Below are 20,084 nucleotides of genomic sequence, written 5' to 3' on the forward strand. Positions count from 1 at the left end.
TATGGGTCCAGAACAGCTTTTAACTAACCTCTATGACAGGGGTGTCAAACTCATTCTATGGAGGGCCGAGTGTCTGCTGGTTTTAGTTATTTTCTAAAACCGGTGCGGCGAGAAGCTGGCGAAGGGGGCGTTGGAGTCTGGGGTGAACCCAGGGCCCGGGAGCTGGTCCTGTGTCATCTGGAGCAGGCTGGGGGGCAGGCCCAGGAGGCCCTCAACATCCAGGAGGGTGGTGGTGTTGGTGGCGGAGGTGTTGGGGAGGGATACTGGTGCAGGTCTGGAGAGTTCAGCTTCCATGGGCTCCAATTCTTACATTGCAGTGGTTTGGGAACGAAAGCTCTTACGGCGTATCTTACATAACCAAGCTTCACATGCGTAGGTATTTGCTCTTAATCAAAAAACAACATGACCGACAAACTTTTTTATTTTTCTCCATTCACCAAGCGGGTCAGACACCGGGCACCAACCACACCAGGAATTATCTTCAGGTATTCAACCTGAACATCTGTCGTCACCCCTGAGATGACTCCTTTGACGGGTGCTCTAAGTTCAAAACACAAAACTTCTGTTGTCCGGATTCTTTTGAGGCCCACTCCAATCTTCCTCTGTTCTTCAGAAATACAATTAATCAAAATAAGACCACTCCTGTTCACGCATATTTCACAATTTGACACCTCAAATGGGTTTTCCTCATATGCATCCTTACTCAACAAACACATCCCAACAAGAAGCGATTCATTATTATACGTCTTCACCAAATTTACTCGAAGCGTAGTTTAATTCGAACTCAGCATCCACTTCCCTCCCTCCTCCAAGTGCTCCGCTAGTGCTGCTCTGCCAGAGATTTTGGAGAAAGGAGGAAATATGCATCCCATTGTGCAATGAATGGAGGAATGTATAACGCCCCACCCAAACTGTCGACCAATCGCGTTCACGTTGTCATGCTAAGTCACGCGGTTGCTAAGCTAATCGTCATGCAATCCCATCTCAAAGTCACGGTATGAGTCGAGAAACGTGCTTATTTTCCTCGAAAGTACGTAATGTCACAATTCCAAAGCTATACAATATTACATACTGTATAGCAAGTTAATTATCTCACATCTCGGAAAAGATTTGTAATGTTGTACTTCTTTTTGACAAAATTAATGCTAATGTTGGGTTTTTGAGCTAGCGCCCAATTGCCTCCCATTCACTCCTTGAAGGAGAGCTCACCTTGTCCCAGAATGCACCGCACGGCCCATTGACGTAGTATGGGCAATGTACACAATGGGCGTTAATACGATTTCAATGGAGTTTCCCCATCTCCTGGGACCTGTCCATCACCATTGTTAAGAAGTAAAAGAGAAACAACCCGACATGCCGACAGCAAAGGACGATTGACCTACAAAATAGGAGTCAGAGAAGGGCAGACTGCAGGATTCAAAGTGAAGGTTAGGGATCTTATCGGCGCATGTAAGCGAGTAATTTTAGATGATAACATCCCATTATATTTATGTTCAGCTTCCACGGCGGATTGTTCCTGGGCTCAGATGTTCAAACACACTTGGGGACGGGAATATGAAACTGGGCGAGACTGGACATCCAGATGGGGGATAAAAAATTATAAAGACGTCCAAAATTGCCAGGTGGAGATAGTAGTGACAATAGACAAAGTCAATAAAGAAGACATGAAAATAACTTACTGGGCTTGCGCGGACGAATATGGACGGGATACCTGTCGGCGATTACAATTGGTAGAAACCAAAGAGACGAAGTCCCCAGGTCCTGTCGTTAATCCATTAATAGCACCAACCAGAGTAGATCAGTCAAGGGATGACGGAGTCAATTCGACTAACCCGCCCACCATGAAAGATTTTCTCCTCCAAGAAAGGAACCAAGGGGAAGTAGAGGGCACCCCTAATGAAAACCTCTGGTTGAACTGGATGAATTACACCGCCAGGGCTTTGGGACAAACTAATTGTTATGCATGTTCCACTGGGCGACCAACCAGGTTGACTGCTCCAATGCCACAGGCAATGTTTTCTTGTGTGTTGGATTTGGGATCTAACCAAAGAGAGGTTAACTGTACAGGGATAGGGTTGGCGAGATTGAAAAATGCTGCTAACCCACCTAAGTTCACTCTAACTTCGGGGGAGTACCAGTGTTACAGACACAAGAATGGCACCAGGAATTTGGGAGATTTCAATGAATGTAAGTCAGTAGTTAATGTTACTGATCTGGGTTCAGAGGCACAGGGGAAAATACTAAATCTCACAGCCCCTGTAACCGATGTATGGTAGGCGTGTACCAGTAAAGGCTGTATATGGCAGACACTGCCAAAAGGGTGGCGAGGTATCTGCGCCCCAGTTCTACTGGTTCAGCCAGTCAGAATTAGTCACCAGAAACCAAGGAAGGGGTTACACAGACAAAGGAGGATTTTGAACCACAGAGTTCACAAAGAAAATAGGAGCTGCCTCCACTATTCCAGCACCATTTCAACATCATCAAATAACCTCTATGTGATGGGGGATTTGAAGGACTCAGGCGCAGGAGGGTAAATCACAGAATACATAGTTTATTCCGGAATACAGAGTTACGCAGAATTGCGTCAAACAGTCCAGTGCGCAAAAAAGGCACACTGGAACCAAACAGGCACACAGGGAAAATATACCCTGACAATACAAAATACACGGAGCTCAACCGAGCTACAGTCTCCTCACACTAAACAATCACCCACAAGGACAAGGGGGCAGAAGGAACACTTATACACGTACTAATGAGGGGATATGAACCAGGTGTGTGTAATAGACAAGACAAAACAAATGGAATGATGAGATGAGGAGTGGTAGTGGCCAGAGGTGGGTAGTAACGAGTTACATTTACTCCGTTACATTTACTTGAGTAAGTTTTTGAAAAAATTATACTTCTAGGAGTAGTTTTAAATCACTATACTTTTTACTTTTACTTGAGTAGATTTGTGAAGAAGAAACTGTACTCTACATTAGGCTACAATGAGGTCGTTACTTTTCTTTTTACCTCTTTGGTATTCTACGCGTCATTGTCTTTATCCCCCCGCATATGCCTTATTTTAATGTTTTATTTTGACAGAGAGAGAGAGACTTCCGCTAAGGCTCTACCACGTGACTGTGTTTCACCAATCAAACGTAGTTGTGCAGTCTCGTCACTTTACCATACTCAATCTCAGCGGCGGGACGGGTTGGCTTTACAGTCATAGCAACACAAAAATGTCAGAATTAGCCGTCGGCAATGCAGACACAGACGAGGAGGAACACCCGCACCCCTGGCCTCATATTGAAAGCATGTTTACCTTAGTAAAAGTGCGAAAGAACAGCTACATTATGCGGTGTCTTCTGTGTCTACCAAAACAAACGGACATTTCAGCATTCAAGAACTCAACATCTAACTTGAGGAAACATGTAGCGGTAAGTTTCCTAAATTAGTTTTTTTTTATGTGGATAGGCGAATGTTTGTCTTTTAGGTTACATATGTTTTAAACATTTTCATATATATATATATATATATATATATATATATCCACATTTGATGTGATAATAAGTCTCTTTTAATGTCTTGATCTCCCTGTAGCCTCACAGATTTTTTTTGTTGTCCACAGTGGATTCACCCCAACAAACTGGCAAAGTACACAGACTTACTAGAGAACCACAGAAAGCGTAAGTCCTCCTCTTTCAGTGATACTCTTGTGAAAAATGCAAAAATCACAGCCTTTGCTGCCCCAGGGCGGGTAACACAAGCAACGCTTGACAAGCTGATGCTACATTTTGTATGTGAGGCCAACCAACCATTTTCTGTGGTTGAGACGCCATCCTTCAATACTTTGATAGAAACCTTGCAACCTCATACAGTAATGACAAGGAAAACGTTATGCACAAGAATACAAGAAGCTGCAAAACACAAGAAGAGCATAATCATCAAAAAGCTGAGTGCTGTGAACTATGTTGCTAACGTAGCTACTTAGGTGTCACCTGTCACTGGATAGACAACACCTCACTGGAGAGGCACTCCACATTGGCTTGTAGACCTGTCAAAGGCTCGCACACGTTTGATGTCCTTGCTGCTGCATTAGAGGAAATACATTCTGAGTACCACATCAGGGAAAAAGTGACCAGGACGACAACAGACAGTGGCTCAAACTTCCTTTCGATTATATGGTGAGGAGAAAGAGGAGGAAGCCATCAATGTACAAGAGGAGAGTGACTCCACCCTTGATGATGCAACAGAAGATCAGAGTGAGTCAGAGGTGGAGTATCAAGATGTCTGCAATTCTGGATGACAACACAGGCCTTGAGTACCAACTTCCAAGGCACCAAAAGTGTGCATGCCATCTCCTCAATCTTATATCCACAGTTGATGCCACTGCTGCAGGAGGAGCTGCAAACGAAACCTACAAGAGGCTGTCTCGGTCTGCTTTTGCAAAATGTCATGCTCTTTGGAATAAAACCAGCAGGTCAACCATGGCTCATGAAACAGTGGAACGTGAATGCAAGCTGCAGTTTCTCCGACCCAATCAGACACACTGGAGCTCCCTGTTCCTCGCTGTAGAAAGGATTGTGCGCATTCACCGAGAGCAAGGAGAACAAGCAATTCGCAATGTCTGCACAGCATTAAAGATAAAGATGTAAGTTGACAAAATGTATATTTTGTTTTTAAAGAATAATAAAAGTAAATAAGCCTTGCTGATTAATGGGTGAATCCACTTGTCTCAAGTAACTACGTTTTCTTTGCATGGTGGTGTGACAATTGTGGATGACTTGAATGAAATATATATATATATTGTATTTAACATGTACAATGCATAATAAAGACATTGTACCAGAAATAGCTATAAGTAATTGTTTTATCGTTACATCTTTTATAGGTTCAATCCAGCTGAAAATGGGTTTTTGGTCGAGTATGCTGCTGTGATGAAGCCTGTTGCCATGGCCCTTAATATCCTCCAAGGGGAATCATCTGTGCATATGGGCCTCCTGCTGCCAACACTTTACCAGTTGTGGGACAAGTTGAAGAAGTTGGAGTCAACTTGCAAAATGTGTACACCTCTTGTTCACGCCCTGCAGCAAGGGATCCAGAAACGTTTTGGAGACGTCATGAAAGAGCCTGAGCTGATTGCAGCAGCAATAGTCCTACCAAGATTCAGAACATCCTGGACCACAGAGGAGAACATCTTAAATGCTGGTAAATATACTTGTTTATCAATTCAAATGTGAACCAGTAGACATTGACCTATATAACTCTGTATAATGTTACTGTCATTTAGGATTATAGTGTGTCAGTGACAAACCACAGGGTGGCAATATAGTTAGTGTGACTTTTTTTTGCTGACTTTTATTGTTAGATATTGGAACTGGAAGTAAACATAATGCCCGATCTACAACTACATCACTCTCCTCTAATGCCTTTTAGAGAACATGCATTCAGCTTAATTTGTGTTCTGGGATACTAGGCCTGCAATATTGTTTTATTTGGCCATCTATCATGGACTGGTGCTTTTTCAGTTGATGTGTACTGCTGCTCTTTTCCTCTGCTCAGTGAGATGTGCAGTGTGGCCTAATCACAGATCAGAGTATTCATTTCTAGGCACACAGAAAAAGGGCTGTTGCTTGCCATGCAATACAAAGGTACTGAGTAGGCCTAATCAACACCTATTGATTATTTTACGTTGACCGCTTCCTTCTGGTGTGCAGTTTTCTGTTCAGCATACCTGGTATGAAACGTTTGTGTGTTTCCTTCTGTTGTTCTGTCACTGTGGAGACACACACACAGTTTATGAGAGTTTATGGGCTGCCTCGTTCTAGTTCTGCCTGGTAAAAAAAAGTATAAAGGTTTGGAAATTTGTGTTACTTGTGCTTATTTATTTTTTATTTATTATTATTTAATTTTTTTATACTTGAATTTACCTGAATTATTTTAATTTAAGCTATTTTGTAATTCATTAAAGGTGATTATTTTTTATTTTTGTCTGTCTGATTGTTGTCTTGTGTTAAAAAATAAATCAGACGTTACTCAACAGTTACTCAGTACTTGAGTAGTTTTTTCACCAAGTACTTTTTTACTCTTACTCAAGTAATTATTTGGATGACTACTTTTTACTTTTACTTGAGTCATATTATTCTGAAGTAACAGTACTTTTACTTGAGTACAATTTTTGGCTACTCTACCCACCTCTGGTAGTGGCTAGAAGGCCGGTGACGACGAACGCCGAAGCCTGCCCGAACCAGGAGAGGAGGCAGCTTCGGAGGAAGTCGTGACACTCTGCGCTTAGTCTAATACAGAGACAACTACAAGATACCAAAAACAATTTTGGCCAATCAATGTAAGCTAAATATGATGTGGCTGTCCATGGTTCTGATTTCTGTGTGCGTGCGTGCAAGTAGAAAAACATGTTGACTCACCCTACTTGTAGAGAAACGCCAATGCCTTCCTCCTCTCTTTCATGTTGACGAAACGGTCTATCACTCTGTCATACAGTAAATGCTTAAATTTTTTGTGGTCCTAGGCTACCTGGCTAAAATGCTTGCTTGCTAGCCTAACTTCCATTAATGGGTAACGTTAGCTAGTTAACATTAGCCTTCTATATCTAGCTACATATTGAACTTCTGTCCTCTCAGGCCAGGGGCACAACAAGGTATGAATTAATAGTTGGATCAGAATCGCAGTTATAATCATTGGCCAGTACATAGAATTAAGTAAAACCACAAGTCCAAATCCCTATCTCCATCCATGGCTAATTTAGGAAAAGGCTTATTGTAGCTAGCTGGTTAGCTAGCCACCGGAGGACAACAACACAACAATTCAAGTTTTTCTGTCAATAAAGTATGCTCTCAATGGGATTTGATAGGAGAGGCACCAAATCCAAGCTGGCTTCCTTTGACACTTTTTGGTGCGCAAGGACCATTCACAGTTGAGCTTGCTCAGTTTAGCTCAACGCTGATTGGCTAATTATTTTATACTTTTTTTGTGAAGGGAGACCAGATGCTTTCTGGCTTCCCTTGCCTTCAATGCTACAGGCGGCAACAATGTCATACTCGTTTGGACCAGACAGCATCAGATAGATGGCCTACACATAGAGAGACAGGGGGGCTCTGTTACGCTCGCTCGGATGCTTTCTCCTGTGAGATACTTTCAGCCTCTTGTGATTTGAAGGACAATTATGAAACACAGAGAGACAAAAGATACATTTAGTTTTTTTATCGGTCAATTTTTGGGGGAAGCCTGGCTTCCCTTGGCATCCATGAATACTTTCCACTGACTACAGGTGGAGATGGGGAATATGCCATTGTAGATTAGGAGACAGCAGCTGGCAATTATTGGGTCAACCTACAGGGACATGGGGTGTCTCTTCCCGTGAAAGGGATTTTACAGGCATGCTGGGAACATGAGCGAGGACAGAACACGAGCTTTGGGTGGGGGGGTAATACCCATGCGAGGGAGATGGGACTGTATGGAAGTGAGTTTAGTCCAACGGTAGCTATTCTTGTGAACTCACCATGGCTACTCCCACCTCCAGTAGTTGATCTAGATGTGTTGGAGAGACTACGTAAAGATAGGGAGGGTGTTGATCCATCTGATTTGTTTAATAGACGTCTGGATACTGTGTATCAGGATTTTGTGGCCATTTACACAGATGGTTAAAAAGTTCCAAGGACAGGACGTACTGGGTCAGTATTTGTAGTGCAGGAATGTGGGGTGGCAGTCAGGAAACGTATTACAGATAATCTGGCGGTAAATACGGCGGGGCTGATGGCCATACTGGCCTTGCAGTGGGTGGAGGAAGTCAAGCCAGACAGTAGTTATTTGCTCTGATTTATGTGCAGTGTTTGAGTCTGCAGTCCTTTAGCTCACTTAGCAGACAAGACCTGCTTTATGACGTACTACAAACCCATGGCAGGGTTAGACAGATGGGTATACAGACAAGATTGACTTGGGTCCCTTTATACTATTCCAGGTATTCCTTAAAGAGGTAGGGTTTCAAGTGTCTCCGGAAGGTGGTCAGTGACTCCGCTGTCCTGGCGTCGTGGGGGAGCTTGTTCCACCATTGGGGTGCCAGAGCAGCGAATAGCTTTGACTGGGCTGAGCGGGAACTGTGCTTCTGTAGAGGTAGGGGAGCTAGCAGGCGTGGGAAGTGGGAATGAGGCTGAGATCCAGTATGAGGGAGAAGTGGATACAGAAAATTAGTTAAAATAGTATACTAAGTATACTAACGTCATCATATACAGTGTACATTTTTTGTTATATTTTTTAAGAGAAACGGGGCTGGCAGGTAGGATTTAGTTTCTCTCCTTCTCTGGCTCACACTCCAGTACAGTTGGTGGCGGTAATGCACCATAACGTTGGATGCCAACTGCCGAAAACCCCACCGAAGAAGAAGAGTCCACAGAACGCTGCGCAGAACTCAGACAAGTCAGGGGACATACGGTTGTCAGCTGTCAGTGCACTTTACAGCCTGGTAAGTTTAATTCCGTTGGCTACTTTACTTGAAATATCATGTGTTCAGGAACATTTTATTTAAAAAAAAACTAAAATCATGAAGGCCTAATACAGATACAGCTGGCCACGTCACTCGAGCAAATAATGTAATAATGTATCTATTAAAAAGGGGGAACGGTAAGGTTAGCTTGAAAATAAAGTACATAATGACTTCGCGCAAAGTTAGTATCTTCAAAACCCAAATATTTAAATAAATGTAAGCATGTAGCTGCACCACGGAAGCAAAGATTGTCAGTAAGTTTCGTTTTACTGACGCATTTCGCTCTCCAGAGTGACGCACATAAACTGGATTACCGTTCTCCCTGCAAAAACATGCAGTTTTGTGACTATCCTTTTGTTTAGCACTCTAGTTAAGTACAACTTTTTTTCAAAGCATTGCAACCACCTTGGAAAATAACTTATTTTTATATTATTATTTATACCAGCATTTCATTTCAAAGTTTACACAAATATTGTTATGTTGATACAGAGTGTTGCTGGCCTTTTACTCCACCGATTCCATTGGCCACAATGCAATACACTGTATATGAATTACATACTGGTTTATAGAGAGAAAACCACTATTATTTGTGCCGATGATCCCCAAGTTTTCACCATCATTTTAAAGCCCTAGTTATTTTGTTGCTTTTGTAACCGGTGTGAAATGACTAGGTAGTTAGTCGTGCTCGCTAGTAGCGTTTAAATCAGTGATGTCACTCACTCAGATCTTGAAGTAGTTATTTCCCTTGCAAGGGCCGCGGCTTTTGTGGAGCGATTGGAATTAAACGAATATGTCCATGATTTTAAAGTCAACCCTGTTACGTGAACTAAACTCTAATTTTAATATGGTGAAGCTATTCCTTAAAAAATAAACATTGGCCATCTAATAGTCAAATCATAGTTAAAAGCAGGTGAGCTGGTTCTACTCGTTTTGGCCATTTTCTGGTGTTTTGTGTTGGAAAACTGAGTGGGTCGAGAATAACACGTCAACCCTGTTACCCATAGATAGACAGGATGGAAATGTTTTCACCATTTAAAAAAATAATTTGTGAAGCTTTCATTCAATTGCCACTCCCTGTTGCATACAACAAGCCTCCATTTCCCCTGTCACAAGGATTTATGGCTGATAAAAAAAATGATGAAATCGTCAACACTTATGGTCAACTCTGTTACTTTTTGTCACAAAAAAAATGTCAGCTAAATAAAAATGTTCCCACAAAGTTGCACTACTCCAAAGGCATCTAATTGGTGGAACGACCCCAATATTGTGAACATACCAATAGCTATACCAAGTGGCCTTTATTTTTTGTACACTTTTTAAAACATAAATAGGCTTATAAGCACAATATAAATGGCAACTGATTACAATTTAATATCTTTAGAATGAGTTATCAACATTGCAATGTTTTGAAATGTGGGCTTTTATTTTGAAGGTTTCTTTATTACCATACAATTGTGACGTCATCATTTGTGCTGTTGGCAGAATAGTAGTTTAAACAGAATACTCCCAGACAACACAGCAGCAGCCAGTTGTAGTTCCATCATGGCCGAGGAGATGTTTTCCCTCATGAGTCTCGAAGACGAACTGAGCTGTAGCATCTGCCTCTGTGCTTTCGACTGCCCGGTGACAATTCCATGTGGACACAACTTTTGCCAAGAGTGTCTCTTAGAAACCTGGAAAGACAACTACAGCTGTCCACAATGCCGGACCCACTTCACCACCAAACCAGAGCTGAAGAAGAACACCGTCCTCAGCACTGTTGTGGAAACGTTCAAAATGAAGTCTAATAAAAGCGACCTCCCCAATGAGATGGGCGACTTATCCAAATGGGATGCGGTCAAGATGGAGCCCAAAGAGGTGGTTATCTTGTGTGACACCTGTATGGAAGCCAAAGCATTCAAGACCTGCCTCACCTGTATGGCGTCGTTCTGCGTTGAGCATGTGAGGCCTCATCAGGAGAACCCGGTGTTTGGTGCGCATCAGCTGAACGAGCCTCTGGGCGACCTGCGCGAGCGTATCTGCTCCGACCACCACAAGCTGATGGAGTTCTACTGTGTCCAACATGGCCGCTGTATCTGTGGTGTCTGTCTGCAGCAGGTGCATAAAGGCTGTACCTTCTCCACCCCTGACGAACAACGGTCACTGCAAGAGGTACGTTTACAAGAAATGTCAATACACCCCATCTACTGTCAGGCATACAGTAGTGTTGTGCCAGCCCAGTGCCCCCAAGTAGTGAATTGCAACCTCTGCTTAGAGGTCTGGACCTTTTTATAAGGGAAGGGGATACCAAAGATTTGTATAACTAACACAAGATAGACCAGAGCCTGTCGTTTCAATGGGAGCAAATTAATCATAGTGGGAAAAACAATCAAGGAGGTGGGCAGACCCAAGCATGAGCTAGTGAGATCCTATTGGCTCGTTGCAGCATTTATTTGCATATTTCCATTAGGGAACGCCTACTCTGAAGTGTGTGTGTACAATAACTCAGTTCACATTTCCTTCTAAACAACACCGTTTTTAGAAACTTTGACAAAAGTTAGTCTACAAAACCCAGTCCACTCTGTTATAGATTCTAGTTTTTGAAACTGAATGTTGGCCAAAATCTACCACTGCCGGCCCCTGGGCATCCTCTAATCACCTTATTTGGTAGTGAGTGGAAACTCTAACCGGATGCTTCACATGTAATCGAAGTCCACGTCATCAGTGCCCAGGGAGCAGTTGTTGTTAGGGGTAAACTGCCTTGCTCAAGGGCAGAACGGCAGATTTTTCAACCTTGCCAGCTCAGGGATTCAAACCACCTTTCGGTTATTGGCACAACGCTCTTAACAGCTAGGCTACAGGCGTAAAGGTCACTGGTTCAAGCCTCAGTACTGACTGTTTACCCTATTTTGCTACAGAAGTGATCACTGTAATCCTAAAAGAAAACAAGTTAAACCATCTTAAGAGTTAGAAATGTTTATTTATTTGGTTGAAAATCATATTTATTCATATCTCATTCAGTCTGATTTGAGGGGCAAGTTAAGTCTGCTGGATGGAAAGATTGACAAGAACCAGACGGTCATCTCTCAGATGAGGGAGCAGCAGAGCAAGTTGAAGGTGAGCTATCACTTTTTAAACAAAGGACTCTAGAAAAATGTATTAAAAACAACTGCTGTATTCACTAAGAAGTAATCAATATATAAAGCAGTTTTGAAAGCTTTGAGCATCTGGAACAACTAAATATCGAACACCCACAGTAAGAGCTGTGTGAGATGCTATGAGAGATCCATTTGAGAACTCCACGTATACTTTGTGTCCATCTCCTTCAGGACTCTGCAACCAGCAGGAAGAGAGCCCTGGAGGACGAGTACCGCCAGATCCGGGAGCTGCTGGACCGTGACGAGCGTGAGGCTCTGAACACGGTGGACCGCGAGCAGGAGAGCGGTCAGACCAAACTTCAGAACCTCATAAAGAAGTTCAACCAGAACATTGAGAAGCTTAGCGCAGCAAAAGACGGCGTCAATAGCCTGCTCAGTCAGACTCAGACCCTGGCGTTCCTACAGGTGAGCGCAGTGTAGCGGAGGTGGTTTCAGTGAACTGCTCTCACTCAGGTGATGAGAAACCTTGCCTGAAAGCGGAAGACTTGCGTCAGCTCTCGGCCTTAGCTCAGTGGGCTAACACAGTCTTGAAATTACGATATTGACTATAATGTATCTTATTGTTGGTTTTTACATTTTACTTTGGGACAGGCCTCAGTTGACATGCCGTCAGTGGTGGCCTTTGACCCCTATACCCCGACGGTCAACCTGGACTCTAAGGCCGTGGCAGGCTGGCATGCCTACTCTGCAGTCCTGAGGGAGCATCTCACACATGTACTGAAACAGCCTGTAGAGGCCAGACTGCAGATACTCAAACCAGGTGTGTGTTTGTGTGTGTATACAAGTGTATGAAACATGCTTATGGGCAGCATTTTTATGATGCCTTGTGATATTTAATTTAATTCCAGAACTTTGCATGGACATGTTCGACAATGGTGAGTTTTATATTGGAGAGCAATAAGGGATCAAACAATGAGTCCAATTAGTCAATAATTCACAATACAACATCATATCCCTCAAATTGGTTACCAATCTGGTGGTGTGAGGTGTTTGCTTTCCAGATTCCAAGCATTATACTTAGGAGAATACCTAACTGAAATAGTCACCACTAGCCGGCCTCCGCCCAGTACCCTGCCCTGAACTTTAGTCACTGTTACTAGCCGGCTACCACCCAGTACTCAACCCTGCACCTTGGAGACTGCTGCCTTATTTACATAGTCATTGAACACTAGTCACTTTAATCATGTTTACATACTGTTTTACCCACTTCATATGTGTATATACTGTATTCTAGTCAAGGCCTATCCTATTTAACTACGGCTGTAAATACCATTTCTATTCATAATGCCTATACACACCATCATATACTAAGTATACAAACCATTAAGAATATCTGCTTTTTCTATGACAGACTGACCAGGTGAATCCAGGTGAAAGCTATGATCCCTTATTGATGTCACTTGTTAAATCCATTTCAATCAGTATTGATGAAGGGGAGGAGTCAGGTTAAAGAAGGATGTTTCAACCTTGAGACATGGACTGTGTGTGTGTACCATTCAGAGGGTGAATGGGCAAGACAAAAGATTTGTGCCTTTGAACGGGGTATTGTAGTAGGTGCCAGGAGCACCGATTTGAGTGTCAAGAACTGCAACGCTGCTGGGTTTTTCACACACCGCAGTTTCCCATGCGTGTCAAGAATGGTCCACCACCCAAAGGACATCCAGCATACTTGAAACACCTGTGGAATGCTTGACACCTTGTAGAGTAGGGATGGGCATGATGTCATAGATTTAAAAAAATTAAAAAGTGCCAGGCACGTCTTTCTCCATGCGCACAATTCATGCTCATTCATTGTTTTCATGGTGTGAATTGTTTGTCAATGTTTATGAAACCCTCGCTATATATCAAAAGTATAACCAGTAGTAAATGTAGGCTACCGTTAATCATTGCCATTTCCCCATTAATCTAGAATGTTTGGTTATGGTAATTACTGTTTATTCAATGTATTAATACTGCATACCGTTCTCATTCTCGTAGTGTACAGGTTGTTTGGAGAGCTCACAAACTAATGTCTGTTTTGTCATAGAAATAATGTAACCAGCTACATTTCCTAATCTGTTTTTCTTGAAGTTAATCTAGCATTTTACCAGAGAAAAAGAGACTACACATTAGAGCGCTGTCGGTTGATAAATGCCAGTTGGTGAATTCTCATCTGAGTGGATAAGTGCAACTGAAGAACATAATGAGTCTGATGCCGAGCAGAAACTACAACTAGCTCCGTGACAAATCAAATCAAATGTTATTTGTCACGTGCCGAATACAACAGGTGTAGACCTTACCGTGAAATGCTTACTTACAAGCCCTTAACCAACAATGCAGTTCAATAAATAGAGTTAAGAACATATTTACTAAATAAACTAAAGTAAAAAATGAAAAGTAACACAATAAAATTACATAACAATAACGAGGCTATATACAGGGGGCACCGGTACCGAGTCAATGTGGGGGGGTACAGGTTAGTCGAGTTGGTTGTACATGTAGGTGAGATGTTACCCCACTCTTCCACCAAGGCACTTGCAAGTTCCTGGACATTTCTGGGGGGAATGGCCCTAGCCCTCACCCTCCGATCCAACAGGTCCCAGACGTGCTCAATGGGATTGAGATCCGGGCTCTTCGCTGGCCATGGCAGAACACTGACATTCCTGTCTTGCAGGAAATCACGCACAGAACGAGCAGTATGGCTGGTGGCATTGTCATGCTGGAGGGTCATGTCAGGATGAGCCTGCAGGAAGGGTACCACATGAGGGAGGAGGAGGTCTTCCCTGTTACGCACAGCGCTGAGATTGCCTGCAATGACAACAAGCTCAAGCCGATGATGCTGTGACACACCTCCAGACCGTGACGGACCCTCCACTTCCAAATTGTTCCCGTTCCAGAGTACAGGCCTCAGTGTAACGCTCATTCCTTCGACAATAAACGTGAATCCGACCATCACCCCTGGTGAGACAACCGCGACTCGTCAGTGAAGAGCACTTTTTGCCAGTCCTGTCTAGTCCAGCGACGGTGGGTTTGTGCCCATAGGCAACGTTGTTGCCGGTGATGTCTGGTGAGGACCTGCCTTACAACAGGCCTACAAGCCCTCAGTCCAGCCTCTCTCAGCCTATTGCGGACAGTCTGAGCACTGATGGAGGGATTGTGTGTTCCTCGTGTAACTCGGGCAGTTGTTGTTGCCATCCTGTACCTGTCCCACAGGTGTGATGTTGGGCTGTACCGATCCTGTGCAGGTGTTGTTACACGTGTTCTGCCACTGCGAGGACGATCAGCTGTCCGTCCTGTCTCCCTGTAGCGCTGTCTTAGGCGTCTCACAGTACGGACATTGCAATTTATTGCCCTGGCCACATCTGTTTCTTCTGGTGTTTTTCAGAGTCAGTAGAAAGGCCTCTTTTAGTGTATGAAGTTTTCATAACTGTGAACTTAATTGCCGTCTGTAAGCTGTTAGTGTCTTAATGACCGTTCCACAGGTGCATGTTCATTTAATTGTTTATGGTTCATTGAACAAGCATGGGAAACAGTGTTTAAACCCTTTACAATGAAGATATTTTGATTTTCATGAATTATCTTTGAAAGACAGGGTCTTGAAAAAGGGACGTTTCTTTTTTTGCTGAGTTTATATTATTATTTTGTGACGTTTTTTTCTCGGCTGATAGGGCACACAGCATTTTTTATGAAGGCAAGCCGAAGTTCGGAGCCAAAGTCACGCCCCTTCGTCAGTGATTGGTCAACGATAGGGATTCTGCAAAGTCTTTGTTGTCATTCAACGAGGGACTACTTATTCTTGCACATTTTGTTAATTGAAAAATACTGAACCAAACATCTTAGTTAGGTATAAAATTGCGAGACTAAGATCGTCGACAAAGACGTCAAAATTAATGAGATTTCTTAAATTATCTTAGATTAATTCTGACTGGCTACGGCGTCTCAAAATGGACAAACAGTACTATTGTTGCTTTTTTCTCGTTTTTTTTTTCAAGCAAAGGTCTTACGGGAATATGCAAGCACACTCGTTTGGTTAGGCTAGCCAAGTTTGGCTAGGCGCCAACCGAACTGAAGCAAGCTGACCCCTTAACACAGCTCATAATGGTTTCAATGAGTGATTCTCAAATGGCGTGCAACTCAATATTATGACGGTGTTCTTAATGTTTTGTACACTGTGTATACATCTATATTTCGGACTCTGACATTGCTCGTTCTAATGTTTCTATTTTTATTTTTGAGATTAGCGTGTATTGTTATTACTGCACTGTTGGAGCTAGGATCACCAGCATTTCGCTACACCTGCAATAACATCTGTTAAATATGTGTACATGACTAATAACATTTGATTTCTTCCCAACAGCTGAGAGGTTTGCTCCTCCTCTGCTGCCAAATTTCTATGAAATGGGTGAGTGCCGTTATGCCCTCGTCTTTATAATAACTACATAATAACTCCTGCTGGCATACAGTAGCGGTTGTAACATTGCAGAAACGTATGGCTTTTGTCTGGCTAAATTGTACATCCACAATAGTTTGTGAAATAAGTAATACACTCGTTGTGGTGATCACTCATATCCTAATCACAACCTTGGGCACTGTATTTACTTTGATACAGTGTGACACTATCTTAAGTTTCATCTGGTCTTTGTTTCAGGAGGCATGCCATCACCAGGTCATCCAAGACTGCCTAGATCCCACAGCCCAGGAGCTCCTCTCAGGGCAAACCAGAAGAAGAAGCCTCCACAAGATTCAAACCGAGAGAGAAGTAGGCTATTACAAGATGGGCCGTTGTGGCCTTGTACCCTGATAAAGATTGCCTTGTAGTGTCTAGGTACATTCTACCAAGACACTATATTGAACCATTCAACAAGCATAGAATATGATACTCCGACTAGGTCTCTCCATTTCCTTATCGGACCAGACAAAAACAGGAAAAATACAGCTTGTCCTCTTCATTCAGATACATCCGTGACATGGATGGTTCAAAAACCAGCTAGCAGATTATTGTTATACTGTCAGTAAAGACTTACTACGACTCTATTTACACCTCTAAAGGGTTAACAATGACCCAGAGTTACTTTTTTGATCCTACAAGTCTCTCAACCGGACTTCAATGCCTTTTCTCGCTTTCAGAGTCAGACAAGAAATGAGATCACAAGGAAGGGAAAGAACATACGGCTGACAGTGAGAACTGATTTTTCAGTGTATTTATGTGTGTTTAGTTCAATAACTGCCAAGCTCAGATAACAGGTGTGGTGTGCTGTGCATGGCATGTGTCAAGTAACATCACAAGTTAAAATGTTATTTGTTTATGATCTTGTTTAACAGGCTAACGGCTGTTCAGACTGTTCTGCAAACCTTAGCTGGATAGAGCGCTTAAAGGGATATTTCAACATTTTGTCAAATAAGCCAATTTTGGCAATTGAGCACGCTAGATGCTCCCATAGACTTTCAGTCATTGCGCTACTGCTAGTTAGCAATCACGCCAGAAACGACTTTCAACTTCTTTCAAACTGCACGCAGACACTAAAAATGGTATCAATGAGTTCATCGGACTCTGGGTACGTAGAAAAAAGGGGCTTAATTGCCAAAATGTTGAACTATCCCTTTAACCTACATGCCTTTAGGCAGCAGCTGACTTATACAATATTGGGTAAAAGTACTGCCTGCCATCATTGGATATGAAAATATATTCTAAGTTAATTGTTTGTCTTCCATCAGGAAATCCCCAAAAGCCACTTAATGCTCCCAGAGAGTCCGCCTCTCCTGTTCCACACACACCAAGGGAGCACCCCAGAGGAGCCTCAGCAGAACCCAGACCCAGGAACAGGGAGAACCCAGGTAGAACTGTTGTTCATGCAAAAAATCTCTATACATGTGGAAATGTTGCTTAAAATCATATTCTCTGCTAAAGCAGCTGAATTCCATAACTGAGCCTCCAATGACAAACTTGAATGCAATTCTGGATACTTGTCACAACTGGGGGGTATTCCAGAAAGATGGTTTAACAAATGTAGGATTCCCTGAACATATCCGGCTTCTCTTAACCAAATTAGGTAGTCCGTGATTTCTTGGTTCCAGAACGGCTGCTTCTCGTTTAAGTAATTATTACATTTACATTTTACATTTTAGTTATTTAGCAGACGCTCTTATCCAGAGCGACTTACAGGAGCAATTAGGGTTAAGTGCCTTGCTCAAGGGCACATCGACAGATTTTTCACCTAGTCGACTCAGGGATTAGAACCAGCGACCTTTCGGTTACTGGCACAACGCTCTTAACCACTAAGCAAATTGCGGATTGGTTGATCCGACAACTGGCGCGTGCACACAACATTCAAAAAGGTCCTTATGTTGATGACAGAAAGAAACTATAGGTATGGAGTCAAAGGCCAGAGCCCAATATTTCACAAGTCTAGAACAAGAAACTATTGTAACATATCTTCACATATTGGCTGGCAGACAATTGCAGACCGAGTAAATGATTAAGTGAAGTGGCACGATTCCAATATCTAATAGGCCTAGCTTACACACATGGGTGATTAGTAATAATGCTTTCACTTTATAGAGCACTTTTATTGTAACGCTGGTGATATTCGTGTAAAGGCTATCGCCTAATATGTAAGTTGTAGTAGCCTATGTCACAATTGCAATGGTAGGCCCATTCCATAGCCTATGTAGGATTAACAACATTGGCAACAATGTGTTCTATGTTTATTGGTAACACCAATGATGTTTGCAAAATCTGCGGGATGAATTAGGCTATTTATCATTTTTAGCATGTTGCTTATGTTTATTAATTTGAGATTAGCAAAGCATCACAGCCTACTGTACCTGCAATTCTGTAAAATACCTCCTTGATTATACGGACAGCTTGATGGCCAGGGAATGCAACAAAGACATACAATCTCTAATGCAAGGCAGACTCTTCTTACGGCTCTACGCACAGTTGCCTTGCCAAATCGTTCAGCATCGCCCTCATTGTACAGGAAACTTCCAATGGCCAAAAAAAGTAATACAGTTTGTCGGCCTATAGCAGTAAAGGCGAAACCACGTTGGATTACATTGGCTATGTACAGGTTGAGTAAATTGGCCAGATCTGATTGATTGTGCGGAAAAACGATAACGATCCAAAAGAGAACCTTCTGAATGATCTAGTCGAGGTCCAATAATGTGTTCCCTTTGTAATGCACTGCAAACAACGCAGGCTCTGATGTCAATTGGATTTTCCGCCATAGTGACGGACAACAATCTGATTGGCGGAGAAGCCCAGTCTTTATTCACCAGGACAGGCTAAGATCAAGTTAACCTCTTAGGTAGCAGGTTTGCTTCAGAGCATTCGTTGCTATGGTTGATCAGGCTATAGGTAGAGTTCTCTTTCTGGAACCGGAAATTCTGAGTTTGCTCAAATTCTAGTTTGACAGATCTCGCCAACTCTCTAATACGGCTTTCTGGAGTACCCCTCTGGTTTATCAAAGTCACCTATGCACTCTACAAAACCAATGTCATGACATTTTTCTTACAGGACCACCAAGTGTTCCCCCAAGTATCACGTCTGCAGCAAAACGAAATGACCTTCTACAATGTAAGTTCACGAGTGTTACGAAACCACTTCGCAAACCGACTGGCTCAATCTAGGGAAGCTAGGATGGGCTATACATTTGCCAGAAGATACCGACCCTACCATTACGCTTGTTTACACTGAGCTGCACTGGGGCCGGAATGTAATCATGGTTACATTAAGACACTGGAGCCGGCGTAAGATATGGGACGGAAAACGTACCTCGATGCAGGGATAGGATATGCCACTGTGCTCCAAATGTTACCTTTATCCACACTGCTCCATCGAGAAGATTTAAATACTGTTTGTTTTCTTGGAAAACTGGCCTTTTTGTCCTCATACAAGCCAGCAGTAGCCACCGCAGCCATTTTGGAATGGTAGTGTCAGCCAATCAGCTCCTTTGTTGTTCAACGTGACGTGCCATTCCATAATGGCTGCTGTGGTTAATTCTAGCTAGCATGAGGATGAAAAGGGCTAGCAGTATTTCCATCTTCTCGATGGAGCAGTGTGGATTAAGGTAAAATTTGGAGTACAGTGGCATATCCCATTCCTGCATTAAGGTACGTTTTCCGACCCTTATCTTGTGCCGGCTCCATGGTGTCTTAATGTAACCAAGATTGCGTTCTGACCCCAATGCAGCTCAGTGTAAACAAGCGTAACGGTAGGGTCGGAATCTTCTGGCAAGCTACAAGTCTGTATCCTCTGAGTGTGTTCAGTCGTGGTCAAAAGTTTTGAGAATGACACAAGTATTGGTCTTCACAAAGTTTGCTGCTTCAGTGTTTTTAGATATTTTTGTCAGTAGTTACTATGGTATACTGAAGTATAATTACAAGCAATTACACCTGCCTGCTGCCATTCCTGAGCAAGCTCTGCACTGGTGGTGCCCCGATCCCGCAGCTGAATCAACTTTAGGAGACGGTCCTGGCGCTTGCTG

At 42.8% G+C, this 20,084-nt stretch overlaps 1 protein-coding gene across 1 annotated transcript; it reads left to right on the top strand.

Annotated features, from left to right (window-relative positions):
- Positions 1 to 8,386: 8,386 nt before the first annotated feature.
- Positions 8,387 to 17,401, top strand: LOC121563914 (E3 ubiquitin/ISG15 ligase TRIM25-like). Its single transcript, XM_045218473.1, has 9 exons — positions 8,387 to 8,461; positions 9,915 to 10,633; positions 11,483 to 11,578; positions 11,791 to 12,024; positions 12,211 to 12,379; positions 15,956 to 16,000; positions 16,247 to 16,357; positions 16,726 to 16,776; positions 17,314 to 17,401. The coding sequence occupies exons 2-8, from the start codon at positions 10,025 to 10,027 to the stop codon at positions 16,740 to 16,742; spliced, it is 1,281 nt and encodes a 426-aa protein (XP_045074408.1). The 5' UTR covers positions 8,387 to 8,461; positions 9,915 to 10,024; the 3' UTR covers positions 16,743 to 16,776; positions 17,314 to 17,401.
- Positions 17,402 to 20,084: the final 2,683 nt, after the last annotated feature.

Source organism: Coregonus clupeaformis, unplaced genomic scaffold (genome assembly GCF_020615455.1).
Source record: "Coregonus clupeaformis isolate EN_2021a unplaced genomic scaffold, ASM2061545v1 scaf1600, whole genome shotgun sequence".
NCBI classification, from domain to species: Eukaryota; Metazoa; Chordata; class Actinopteri; order Salmoniformes; family Salmonidae; genus Coregonus; species Coregonus clupeaformis.